The 13,993-nt window shown below is 39.2% G+C and overlaps 1 protein-coding gene across 1 annotated transcript in view; it reads right to left on the bottom strand.

Annotated features, from left to right (window-relative positions):
- The window catches only part of LOC110399941 (gamma-aminobutyric acid receptor subunit pi-like), a 31,455-nt gene extending 19,276 nt beyond the window's left edge, over positions 1-12,179 (bottom strand). The window contains exons 1-3 of the mRNA XM_021399442.1: positions 12,099-12,179; positions 11,365-11,468; positions 1,404-1,471 (exon numbers count right to left, since the gene is read on the bottom strand). Of these exons, the coding sequence (XP_021255117.1) occupies positions 1,404-1,471; positions 11,365-11,468; positions 12,099-12,106 (180 nt within the window). The 5' untranslated portion in view covers positions 12,107-12,179. The remainder of the gene's footprint in view (positions 1-1,403; positions 1,472-11,364; positions 11,469-12,098) is intronic.

Raw genomic sequence — 13,993 nt, 5'->3', positions numbered from 1 at the left:
AGTGCATGGAACCAGCTGCTGAGCACAGATATTAGGAGACTCTCTGTGTCTCAATCCTAAGTGCTGGCACTTGGATAGTAGGTGTATGGGCTCTCATATTGCCACATTTTCCAGTACTTGATGTGATGTTGTTGTCATTAAGAAATATTATCTCAAGTAGATTTTGTTCTTAAGATCATTGAAATTTTACAGTAAATGTTGAGGGCCGCAGCCTGGGGCCATAAATCAGCTGAAGTCACCAGAGTTTTGACAGCAGATAATCTGGCTCTGTAAATCTTTAAATCTTACAATGATTTATACAATTAAGTGGCTGTAAATAGCATTTTGTTCACATAAACCATTAAATAATGCGTTTTTAAGAAAACCATGGAAAAACTTGTATAAATTCAGATTCATAATGGCAAAAGAATTAAGTGTAATAGGAAGTTACGGAAATATATTAAATACATCATCATCTTTTAGCTGAATTTATCCTTCAACAGGACCAGGGAAACAGCAATGCCAAATCTGTAGAGACCTTGAAGATAGCTCTGAGGCCAATTGACCTTCAATTTGAGTATGTCCAGTAGTCTTACACTAAAATCACACTATTTCTTAACATCTTTTTAATCAATTTTTGATGTTATGGTGCATTTTAATCACCACGATAAGTCCATCTTTAGTTCAGACCTTACTTTTCCTTTCCTAAATACCCATGAATACTTGCCAAGTACAAAAGGAATTCTAAGATTCCATTTATCTATAAGTCTGAGTAATTTAATGGTGAGATACATTACTATACGCATATCCATATTTTCTTATGCAGAATATCTGAATGATGAACTTTGTCTTTTGTTTCTGTGCAGCAACACCAGGTCTTTAATTAGAAAAGTATACTCCATTTCATAGTTTGTTCAAAAAGAACTGATACAAATGCAATGAAACAGCTGGAATAAATTTAACACGTGAAAATGAAAGAGAAAATATTGCGACTGTTTCTAAACACAAGGAAAGGGAGTGGCTTCAAAGCCACATGCAAATATATCTAATTCTCTGAAACGCATAGAGATTTAGACTTTTCATTTGGAAAACAAATACTGCTCTATATGCCTTTAATTAAGATTAATACTCAGTAAATTTCTGTTTGTATCTACAAGAGATTTCCATCTGTACAAGTTTTAGTCTAGAAATCTTGTCCTTTACAACTCAGTACTGATTATAGTGTTATAATCTCAGTACTGATTATAGTGTTATAATCTCAGTACTGATTTTAGTGTTATAATCTCTTATCTGCAGTTATAAATTAAATTATTTCTCCTAATGATCAAGAAGAAAAACCTCAACCACACTGCCAGCACATGTAAACACAAGACATTAGCTTACCAACAAGCAAAACAAAAAGAAGATTAGAAAAGCTACAATACCATATTTATTTCTGATATGGTATCAATGCTCGCAATATCCAGGCTCATTCCAACTGACACGGGACCATCTGCAAGAAAAAGAAAGTCAGCATCCAGCACACAGCCCATTAATGCTCAGTGTTACAGAGAACTGACTACAAAATCTTGCACAATGTCTTCCATTTCTTCTCTACACGATTAGTGGCTTTTTAAAAAGAAAGTATTACTCAAATTCAGACTAAGAAAGAATTTCTCCTTACCAAAATATAGCACTACTAGACTAACAAACATTATCATGGTTTTAACAAACGTGTTTTATTTCCTAGGGCAGATCTGTATTATTTTTTTCCTCAGAAAGAAAAGTACAGGGGCAAACACTGCAGAACAAGGTACGGAAGGCACAGTCCCCATGGTACATCACACCCTGCTGCTCTCAGGTGCAGAGCAGCGGAAAGAATTCTTCCAGTTGCAACATCTGGTCTGCCAGATGTTGGCCAACAGAGGAGTTGCTCCTGGCAATGTCACATGCTTAATACCCAGATGGGATATCTGAGTGACTTTATTTACTGCCTGCTTAAGAATACATTGTCTATATCATCTCTCTGGATTTTAACATCTTGCTTCTCACTACTGGCAGTTAGCTTGTGACAAATACTTGCACTTACGAGGAAAGCAAGTCACTTCATGCTTCTTCTAATAACAATATCAGCTATATGTTGATTCAGTGTGATTAAACACCTTATCTAGGTAGAGGCTATGACGTTAGTATGCTCAGGCTCTCATTTCCTTGTGAAGGTGTATTTCAGAGTGTCAGAAGATTTCCAGTTGTTCATTTTAAAATGCAGTCGTGCAGAGCTTTCATGAAAACATGACATCAGTCCTGGCTGAATTTGTGCAAAAGTAACAGTAGATACAAAAGGAAATTCCTATTAAATACATGCATCTTTCTAAGTAACTTTGAGAAAAAGAGAAAACAACACTTAGAAATGAAGGAACTGCTTTGATACAATCTGTGGAGCTGATGGTGTCCATCAATCACAGGCACACTGCTGAAATCCCCTGCAGGCCATTTGCAATGCATTATGTAGGTAACTCTTGCATGACCCCAGATAGCATGAAGAGATCAGGAAGATGAGATAGATACTCTATCCCACTGAGCAACGCTCATCTGTGTATTTAGTTTTTCCAGAATTATTTCCTCTTGCAATGCAAGTGTTGAAGTATAAATCTCTGGGACAGCTCCTGAATCACAGAAATCTGGTACTCCTGAAAGAATCCATAAATGCTGTGCCCTGGACTCTGCTGAAAGTTTATATATAAAGCTCCAGCTTAATGCAGGACTGTAGGATCACAGCAGCCCCTGATGGTAATCTATCTATTTATTATATCGCACAAATTGTAGTTAGGGATGAGAAGAAATTATCTACTGAAAGAAAACTTTGGAGGTTAACTTCAGAATAAAACTAGTTGTCTGAGAAGTCACCAGACCACTGACAGATTGTTCTTTTCTTTCTGACACTTTAAGAATGTATTTATCCTTTGTTCCTCCTGTGTTAACAGAGTACAGCAGCAATTGAGTCAATTGATATCTATGCTTACCACTGTACTCTATCATCAGAGGTAAAATATTGTCAATACAGTATTTACAACAACACAATTATTGCAGGTACAATGTGTCAGACCTTCAGAAATTGCAAGATTTAAAAAATATGATTTATAAGCTTTTTCCCAATTTTTTTGTTTGTTCGTTATCTTATAGATTCCCCTGTATGACCATGTCAGAGCACAGTATTGCCACCTGCGACACAACAGCTGGGACCGGGAGCTCATCATGCAAGGCCTATGCTAAATCATGTTTCTGTCCAAATATAGAAAAAAGCTATCTGTGAGATGTGGCTAAGAACAATAAAACTCTGTCCTATTATCTTATGTTATTGGCAAGAACACCACTTTATCCTTGCCTTGTTAAGGCAATGAAGATTAGTGAAAATGTTCATTAGCAACATCTCAGTATCACTAGTGCTACTGTTAAGACATCTGAGAAGAAAGCTGACTTCTGAGAAATATTACTGAAAATAGATTTTTTTTTTCCCTGGTTTCACTGAAACAGGAATTCATATATCTCTCCTTTCCTTCTCACTGCAGAGGTGCGGTGACTCCCATAAGCAGATACATAGCTTAGGAGAGAATGTACTTCAACCTCAGACTGATCAGTCTAGTAGCCACATGCCTTGTAATTCAAGTGCAGTAAGGACAAAACTGATCTGCTCTCCTAGCCCTGCCAGTCTCCATGTCCCAAGCACTTCTGCTGTGCATCCAGCCTGCCTAGAGCCAAGCTTTCACGAATGCTCATCAGAAAATGACATCTCCTCAGATATTTTAAGGAGATATCTGCCACAAGTCAAAGTAAAAAAAAAATATAATAATACCTCTGCATAGCCAACAGTAGTTGGCTAGATAGATTTCAATATAATTTATTTGATTGAAGACAACTAGCATAGGTTCCAGAAGAGCCTTTAGTGATTCTCTCATGAGATTCTATATTTCTGGATCAGTGACGCATGAGGGACATACTGGAAGGCCATGAGCATTGTAATCCTCTTCCGTAGCTTTTAGAGTCTCTTCAAATGGTTGTGGGGGAGAAAGAAAAATGACAGAGGGATTGTTATTGGTGGGAGGTGGCTATGGGATGATTCCCTATTTGTAGTTCTGATCCTTGGAATTATCAAAAATCTTTCAATAAAGAGGTGGTATCATAAGATAAAGGAAAAAGACTTTATTCTGTGAAGGCGAAATATGACTTTGTTATGTCACAGTTGAGGCATATAACGCAATAATTTGTGGAAAAAAGGCCAACAAGGTTCACATTCCTTAAAAGATTGAGATGCTAAAGCATGCATGCTTCCTGTGTAGCACATCAGGAGCAAAGGAATTAACAGATTGTGAGTGAAAGCACAAGCACTGATTCCAGTTTCAGGAGTAGAGCCTGAACTGAATGACCAATAGAGAAGAAACAACTAAGATATCATGATTGAGTATAATCCAGAAGAAGCAAATGAAAACTTCTTCCAACGTATTCCAGGTTGGGAGGATAGTAGGATGCTACCAACATGTGAAGGATGAGATGTGCAAGAAGGAAACTACAGAAGGAACCTCTAGTAACATGAGACACTGAGAACAGCTGTGCTTTAAAAGTTAATTAACTCAGAACAATATTTATAGTTAAAAAAGATATTGGATTGGTGGTTTTTTGGGGAGGGCTGGTTTGTTTTCATTGTTTTTTTTGGGTTTTTTTTTTTGGTAAGGATAATATAATTTATGGCACCTTACTAAATAAGTAAAGCATTAATAACAGATAATTATGGGAAGAGTCATTCTATCAGAGTTTCCTCTGAACTTCTGCTGAAAGGTCTCCTGTTGACAACGTCAAGAATAGGGCAGTAGACCAGATGAGGTAGTCAGTTCCTCCATTTCCACATGTTTGGCAGAATTGTATGTATAATAACAACTTCAGGAGAAATCTACTGATTTTCAGAGGAAATCTGAAGTCATATTTTGTCCTTCATTAACAAATTGAATCTTAAAAGTAGAGTAATCTGGCAAACATATGAAAAAGGGTAAGTCCTGTTACAGAAATGGCTTCACAAACTAATTCTACTAAATTTCAGTAGAAGTTAAAGTGTATGTTACGTACAAAGACCGTTACTTAATGCACTTTACAGATATTAACAGTAATCCCACATGGGAAAGCAGACAGAAGAGTGGCAGATGCACTATGAAGAGTCAACAGCTTACTTTAAATTTACATTTGGACCACTGCAGTGACAACGATTTGTTAGACTTTGTACCAAGTAAGAAAACCACCACCAAGTCATCTGTCTCTGCAACTCCAAGGACCTACTAATTAAATCAGTCAACAATGTAAAAAACAGCTAGCACTGAGCTATTAGTGCTTAAACTCAGTTTAAGAAAACTTAAAACAATGTTGGTATTCAGAAATTTCTTAACAGGCACAGCGTTTTGAAAGAATACTTCAAACTTACAGTCATACTGGATTAAAAAAATATTATGGGACTTCTAGATAATGCAATACATTACACTTGGATTTTATCAGTGTATTTAACTTTCTACTACAAGACATCTTTCTTGACGAATGTATATCATATGAAATGACTGGACAGATGAAGACAGGCTTTCTGACAGATTTCAACTGTAATTGTTAGCATGAAGTCATCAGAAGACAGACCCATTTCTAGCAGGAATCAGGTTCAGTTCTGTTTGTTCGCATCATGGTCTTTAGACAGTGATGTATCCTTGCGAGTTTATGGACGCCATAAAAATTGGTGGGGATAGTAATATTAACAGCTTGTTAAATTGTTTGTCAAAAAAGTATTAAAGTACAGCCAAATGTAAGCAATTAATGTGAGGACAAATAATGCAGGCAGTATGCACAGGACAGGAAACTCTCTTGGCAAGCAGTGCCTTTGAGAAGGATTTAGTGGTTGTCACAGATAATCATTTCAACATGAGCGTTCAGTATTATACTTTGGCAAAAGCACCATTGCAACGGGGAGCAATACATAGAATTAAGTTACCTTACAATCTAGACTGTACTGCCAAGGCTGTTATTAGATTGCCGTGACAAGATTTGTTTCCCACATTTCAAGAAATGTGTAAACAGCAGAAAGAGTTCAATGGAGAGAGGGAAATATTCCAGGAGATGAAAAACTCTGGGACTGTAATATAAGAGTTTGTAATATGAAAATTAAGGAACAGCATTTACTGAGCTCCTCCAAGAGGAGACAGTGTGTCAGTAAGCACAGAAAAGATACCCAGTGATACAGTACTGTGTTGGCTGACAAAGTTCCCAGTTTGTGCAAGATGAAGACAACCTGAAACTTCAAATTAGCTGATTTTCTCTGATTGAACTTAAGCACTGCTTATCATTCAGAGTCTCTAGAACTCAGCAATTTAGTGGGGAATGGAGGGTGAAACCTGATCTGCAGCAAGCTGAGTTTGACAATGCTAGTCCCTCAGTATCTCTTACTTCCATGGGAAGTGAAGGAAAACCTACATTACTGCCTGTTTGCTGAAGTTTACGTTTTTGCACCAAGTCATTCATTCATTAAATCACAAGTCTAAGGATTCAGCAGGATTGTTTGGGTTTTTTTCCTCCATTATACAAGCTGCCACACATATACTCCAGGCTTTTTGCCCTTCTCTGAAGGAAGAGACATTGGCTACATCTGTAAACAGGCTCCAGAGGAGAAAAGCTAATTGGTACATAAAATAAATATTTACTTGACAATTATTTGGTATTAATTTCTTATGTGCCCTGTGAGGTTGTCTCACCAAGTCAGAACTTCTCAGACATGCTTAACATCCCAGTATCTCCTGATATCTTCAGGGGTAAACAGTGAACTTCTGAGGACCAAACTGCCCTCATCTAATTAAACTTCAACTTAATATAAACAGCATTTGGGAAAGATGTGGTGGCCAGGCTTACATACAAGGTTGGACCAGAAGATTTAAACTGGCTTTCTTGGATTTTAATCTTGAGATCCTGAAAGGTATTACTCATTAAAAAGCAATGGAAAATGATCTTTTAAATGTAGTTTAGAGTAACTGATCTAAGGACTGTACTTTTCTGTACCACTTGAAAGTAGCTTCCATATTCAAACACACTTAGCTGTGACCTTTTCCTAGTCTCTCTTTTTAATTAGAATACTTAAATTATCACATTCAATCACAGAACAAAATCTATTTGTATAAAATTATTTACAAGATTTTATGCATCCCTTAACAACTCCATGAACCTGATCCAAGGCTCACTGAAGTCAGCAGGAATTTCTCATTAATTCAGAGAGGTTTGGCACAGCACCTAAGTTAAAAGATCATTCCACGCAGTTTCAGCAGAAAACCTGATTTTAAAATCTGCTTGTCTGGGTGCGATAAAGTGTTGGGGTTATGTAGCACATTTAAGGAAAATAACTGTGCATTTTGAAATCCCTTACGTTAGCTTTTCTACAGAAGACTTCCACATCTATCTAGAAGACTGTGATGGATATTACACTAAGAGGCACTATCTACTAATACTAGTATAAGAATATTTCATATTCCAGTCCAAAGAATGGCTAAAATCATTCTGTATTAGGTAATCTTTTTAACCTATTAATAGAACTTCCCAAGTCTATTTGCTCAGATTATCCAGATTTGCCTGACAAAACAGTTCAAACTGGAACATTAGAGTGCTACAGTTAAGAAAAGGGAACATTTTAACAGTAATAGTCAAATGACAGAAGAGACAGGTAACAAGCGCAGTTGGGATTCCTGTCTATCAAACACCGTGTAAAAGTACCACTGTAATTTGGTAACTGGAATGAGCCACTCAGCACTAATGTAACTGTTCAGTCAATTTCACATGTCTACATGCCCATGAGGTAGTAAGCCTGGCTTTATCTAATCTAACTATAGGCACCCTAATAAGGTGCCTAGAGGCGGGAATGGCAGTGTCTGCTTGGCATAACCAGCAGGGCTTCGGTAGCAAGGGTCTGCAGGTGGGATCTGCATGGGAGGAGACAGCAAGATTAATCCAGAGTTGAAATATAGAAAACCTACTCATTCTAATCCATGCAGGAGGAGATGACAATTTAATGTCGTCATGCACAGACATCAAATTCTAAGGAAAAATATCTTCATTATCTCCTCATTAATTTAAGTAATTTTCAGGAATCTGCCAATCCCAGCACAAGGACTAAACACAAACTAAGAGCTACAAGCTGCTGTAATATTTCCCTGACAAGTAAAGATTTCTGTTTCTCCTGACTTTAGGAAAAAGGAATAAGAAACCTTCATTTTGTAATCATTTGTTTATGCCTAATGGACCTTTCAAGAACTAAAACCTCATTTTACTAAATATTAAGGAGCTCAGTGGCACTGACTGTGTAAGAATATGATTGTATTTTGGCAGCATCACTTCAGGAATCTCCCATTCCCTGCCTGAAGAAAAATTTCAAGGACAAATAACTTTGAAATTACTTTGAAGTACATTATACTAAAAATCAAGCTAACCTCTAGCTCTCTTACCCTTGATAAAAATCACATTTCGGCATTGCATTGTTGAGAGGCAGCTGAATGTGAGCCAGGATCATTCCCAGGTGGCCAGGAAGGCCAATGGCACTCCAGCTATCAGGAATAGTGTAGCCAGTAGGATCAGGAAAGTGACTGTCTTGTACTTGACATTGGTGAGGCTGCACCTTGAGCACTGTATTCAGTTTTGGGCCCCTCACTACAAGAAAGACATTGAGGCACTGGAGCATGTCCAAAGGAGGAGAGCAAAGCCGGTGCAGAGTCTGGAGCACAAACCTTATGGGGAGCAACTGAGGGAACTGAGACTATTTAGTGTGGGGAAAAAAAGGAGGCTCAGGGAGACCTTACTGCTCTCTACATCTCCCTTCAGGAGAGTGCTGTGAGATGGGGTTGGCCTCTTCTTCTGGGTGATAGTGATAGAACAAGAGATGATGGCCTCAAGTTGTACCAGAGGAGGGTCAAGGGTGACTATTAGTAAAAGTTCCTCCAAAAGAGTGGTTGAGCATGGGAACAGGCTGCCCAGGGAGATGGTAGTGTAATCACCCCTGGAGGTTTTCAAAAAAAAGGTAGTAGTAGTACCCTTGCCCTAAACCAGAGACATGGTTTAGTGTGCATGGTGGTGATGGGTCGATGGCTGGACTACATGATCTCAGAGGTTTTTTCCAACATTGATTATATGATTCTATGATTATGACCAGCTAACATTAGGCTGAAAACACTGTAGATGCAAACAAACACCACTATCTAGTTTTTTGATGGATCTCTTCACACATAAATACGCATGCATATTTAACTGATCACACAAATGAATAGACTATGCCCACTTCTGAAAGCAAAGCAATCTTGGACCAAAAAAAAGGAGATGAGTATCTTGAGAAGGCTGGCTTGAAGCTGTCAGCTGCGTATATTTCTTCCCATTCAACAGGAATACTTTCATGCACTTTAGACAGCAAACACTGACGTTAGGGTTAATGTCCCTATACACCCTGTTTGTGTTCCTAGAAAAATGACTTTCCTCCCCATAGTAAATCAGCACTGATATATTGACGCAATTGGGCAGGCTGTTACAGTAGCCACTGCCAAATGATCTTGAAAAAAGCTGCACAAAATTGGGATCAACCTGGGTCATCCTAACCTAAGTTATTTTTATAAAATCATCATTTTTCACGAAACCACAAACTCTGCATTTACATCTGGCAACAGTAAAATGTATTTTTCAGAGTTTCGTTCCATTCTTTCAGTAGTTAGCTATTACACATCCATCAAAGATTTTGGGAGACAAGTGTCTGTGTGCCTGAGCTGTAGCCAGCAGCAATTCTGACACTGCCTGGAAGTGCTTCACTGGCACTGCATATGACAGACTTGAGCTCCTCTGGGATTTCCAAGGAAACAGAGGAAGTCCCCAGCATCCCTCTGAAAAAAAAAAAAAATCCCAGGCAGAAAAAGAGCTAAAGATTTACTGCTTAACAACAGCTGAGAAAAAAAAATTATGTTAGTGTTAAAAAAAAAGATTCATATCTCAAAAGTGCAATAGTGTTGGTTGTTAACTAGGATAACAAGGTTTTTACTGAAATTCTGTTTGCTGTCTACTAAAGCACATCCATAATGGCAGTACCAATGCATCTATATTACCACTATGAAGTAATGAATGAAATAACTAAGTTCAGTGGTCACTAATATATTTCTCACTGTGCATCACCTCGAATGAGAAGGGATTCATTTATTTGTTATTACTTTTATCTTGTCAATAATCTTCTTCATGATTGTGAAGCACCTAGAAGCAGTTGTATCAGCAGTTGAGGCAATTAGAATAAAATAAAACAGTTGAAATAATTATTGTCTCTCTCCCAAATCTAATATGGGTTTCTGTTAATATTTTATGGAATTCATTCAAAAATGGCCTTGGCATGGAGTGCCCTTACTGAACAGACTGATAGTCTCACCAGGTATTTGGATGGCAAGAGGTAACAGCATGCTGTGAGAATCTCTCTAACCAATCACTTTTAAATAGGATATAAAGTCATATAAAAAGCCTTCATTTGAAACCCTTAACATTTCCGCATTTCTAATTTAATAACAACTGCCCAGCATTCATTGCATAGGCTTATTTTCTGATGGGCACATGAAGCTGAGCATCTTTCCAGCATACAGACTATTCTGTTTCAGAGTCCTGCAGTTAGTCCAGGCAGAAATCTGCGACCATATACCCTGCAACTCTTCAGTATTTCTGATGCATTCAATAGCTAGAATCAGGCAAGGAAGATGTTCACTAAGGTTTTAGGTATGCACAGATAACTGTACTGGACAGTAGTAAAATCAGCCTTCATGCTGGAGACAACATAGGTCTTCCAACCTGGTGACTGTGCCCTTCCAACACAAGAACTGACATTGTCAATTCATTCTCCCCTGCAGTTGTGGAAAGAACTCATTCAGTGATCTTTAAGACCCAAGGGAAAAAGCATTTAATTCTCTTGTGCACACAGTAGACACATGCAGTACTTGGTGTAGAATAAGATTTGCCTGTGCTTTTGTGAGCAATTTGATAAGTAGTGCTTTCTTATCTTTAATTAAAATTTTGTGTTATTATTTAGGAAATTAAGATAAATTATGTTTTTAAATAAGTGAGGTTCTACAGATTGCTTCACTGAGGACACACATTGATATCCCAGTTTCTAACAGTGTTGGAAGTTTTGTCTTTGGATGCCTGGAATACATACACTTCACTTTGGGCCACAAAAACTATGACATTGTATCCTAGTATAGATTAGGGCACCAAATATAATCTGATGAGTCTCTATCTAGCAGTGGAAGAAAAAGTACAGAGAAAAACATTTGTACTCACTCCTGATTTTTCAGACACGAGTTTCATGACAGTTGGAGCTTTTCTACTTACTGTCAAAAAATGGACGTAGATACTTGTTGTATCCTTTTATTATATTTTGTATGGTTGGGGGAAGAATTTCACCTTTTCCTTCAGCTTCAGAAATTTGCATTGACCTAAGAGAAAAGAAAGAAAGTGGGAATGTTTTTTAAAAAACTGTCATCAGTTGTAAAAGAGATTATGTTCCACAGCAACACTGTATTAGGGTCAAGGTTTCTGACGATTATTGCAGATCATATAATTCATAAAACATTTGGATGTCTGCATTTCACAGCACTGCAGAAAAAATACCATTCTAGAAAATACCAGATATGACAAACTGTGTTAATCCCTTATTTGCAAAAGATACTGCTTTTGTACCTTAAAGTCAAGCACTTCTTTGTATCTCACCTGAGAAAGTGTTTCAGTCTTCCTTAATGCTTTCTCTGTAAATAGAGCACTAATCTAGGAATGTGGGTGGGGTGTTGATTGTCTACTGCAGCATTTAAAATTAAGCTTCTTTTTACATAATGAAATACATTCAATTTAGCTTCTGGAGGGAGACAGAAACCAGCCTCAGAGATTAGTGCATAAAAACACTTCTAAAGGCCTGCTTTTACAGCAACATTTTCAAACAGGTTACAGAAATAACCCTGTTGGGCAAAATCAGTGAGGAATAAGAAGAATACGCACCACTCCTGTGGGGAGAAGCAGCTACAAATACAGTGTGCATCAGTTAAACACAGACAAGTAAATACAAAACCCACCTTTGCATTAGGGCCTCTACTGTAGCTTCACACAGAGGCTGAGAGCAAGTGAAAACAGTAGGGAAGCCACACACCTGAGAAGCCCAGCTGGCTGTGGGCAGAGGCTCTCTGTCACAGAGAGCAGCCACCTATAAATTCATCAGGAGACCTGCCTACAAGTGATAGGGGCTTATTCTTCCCCCCCAGCCTAGCTCTGCCTGGCTCTTCTCAGCAATACAGGAGCACTAGCAACCCAGTCCTGTTAAGAAAGGAACTGGACCTTAGGGAAAAAGAGTATAAATGCAAAGCCATGGCTGGGGGAGCGCCCACCTTGTAAGCTCTTTCCTACTTCTGCCTGGGTATCACTCATTTTCCCCTTGCTAATCTTCTCAGAACTGCTCTCAAAATCTCTGCTTGCTCTGTTTAGCTATATTTCTGAGCCTCTCGCTGTCATCCATAATGCATTTCTTTGACTGCAATATTACTATGTTTTCCGGTGAGTTTGAGCAGCTCTGTCAGGAAAGTGTGGATTTTATCCCATAGCAGTTTAACACAATAGAAAGCGCAGCAATGACAGCAGAGTAGCAAGGTCCCAAGCTGTAGCAAGTGAGAATTTGCTCAATTACAACAGCTGTAGGCACAGAAATGAAGGAAAAAAGCTGCTTACCTTCAGAAGACCTCAGGTACACAGAGATCTTCAGCAAAACACCCTTGCCTCCACTGCCAACCCTTAAATGAGGTCTAGGAAGGGGTGGATCCTGGCTGCATCCCTTCCGGTCACTCAGTTGCATTGCACGCACCTAAGCTAAGGTGCAAGGCACCTTGGGTTGGCCCTGCCTTCCCACCAGGTGCTCAGTCACTGGTTCAAGCCGTGACTTAGCATTTCTGCTACAAGCAGTAACCCAGTCTTTCATGTTGGCATGCTGTTATAAAGTTACAGAATCACAGAATCGTTGGGTTGGAAGGGACCTCAAGGACCGTCCAATTCCAACTTCCCAGCTGCATGCAGAGGTGCCAATCACTACACTAGGCACTAGATCAGAGCCCCATCCAATCTGGCCTTGAGCACCCCCAGGGATGGGGCACTCACAACCTTTCTGGGCAGCCTGTGCCAATACTTCAATATCCTCCCTGTGAAAAGCTTCCCCATGACATCTAAATCTCCCCTTCTTTAGTTCAAAACCATTTCCCCTTGTCCTGTTGCTATCTACTCATGTAAAAAAGTCGATTTCCTTCCTGTTTATAATCTCCCTTTAAATATTGAAAGGCCATAATGAGGTCTCCCCAGATCCTTCTCTTTTCCAGGCTGAGCAAGCCCAACTCCCTCAGCCTGTCTCCATAGGAGAGGTGCTCCAGCCCTCTGATCATCTTCATGGCCCTCCTCTGGACCCTCTCCAACAGCTCCACATCCTTCTTGTGCTGAGGGCCCTAGGGCTGTTCACAGTATTCCAGATGGGGCCTCACAAGGGTAGAGCAGAGGGAGACAATCTCCTCCCTCCCCCTGCTGCCAGCCCTCTGCTCATACAGCCCAGGATACCATTGGTCTTCCAGGCTGCAAGTGCACACTACTGGCTCACATCCAGCTTTTTGTCCACCAGGACCCAACCAGTACAACACCTTGCACATTGCATTGTTGAACCTCATTAGGTTTACATGAGCCCACTTTTCAAGTTTGTCAAGGTCCCACAGGATGGTATCCCTTCTTCCTTCTGCCTTATCAACTGCACCACTCAGCTCAGTGTCATCAGCAAATTTGCTGAGGGTGCACTCAATCCCATAATCCATGTCACTGATAAACATGTTAAAGCATATCGGTATCAAGACGGACCCCTGGGGCACCCCACTGTTCCCCAGCCTCCACCTACACATAGAGCCATTTACTGCAACCCTCTGGCTGTGATCACCCACCCAATTTG

The sequence above is a fragment of the Numida meleagris genome, chromosome 5 (genome assembly GCF_002078875.1).
Source record: "Numida meleagris isolate 19003 breed g44 Domestic line chromosome 5, NumMel1.0, whole genome shotgun sequence".
NCBI lineage: Eukaryota > Metazoa > Chordata > Aves > Galliformes > Numididae > Numida > Numida meleagris.
This window is presented reverse-complemented; position numbering and strand designations above follow the sequence as displayed.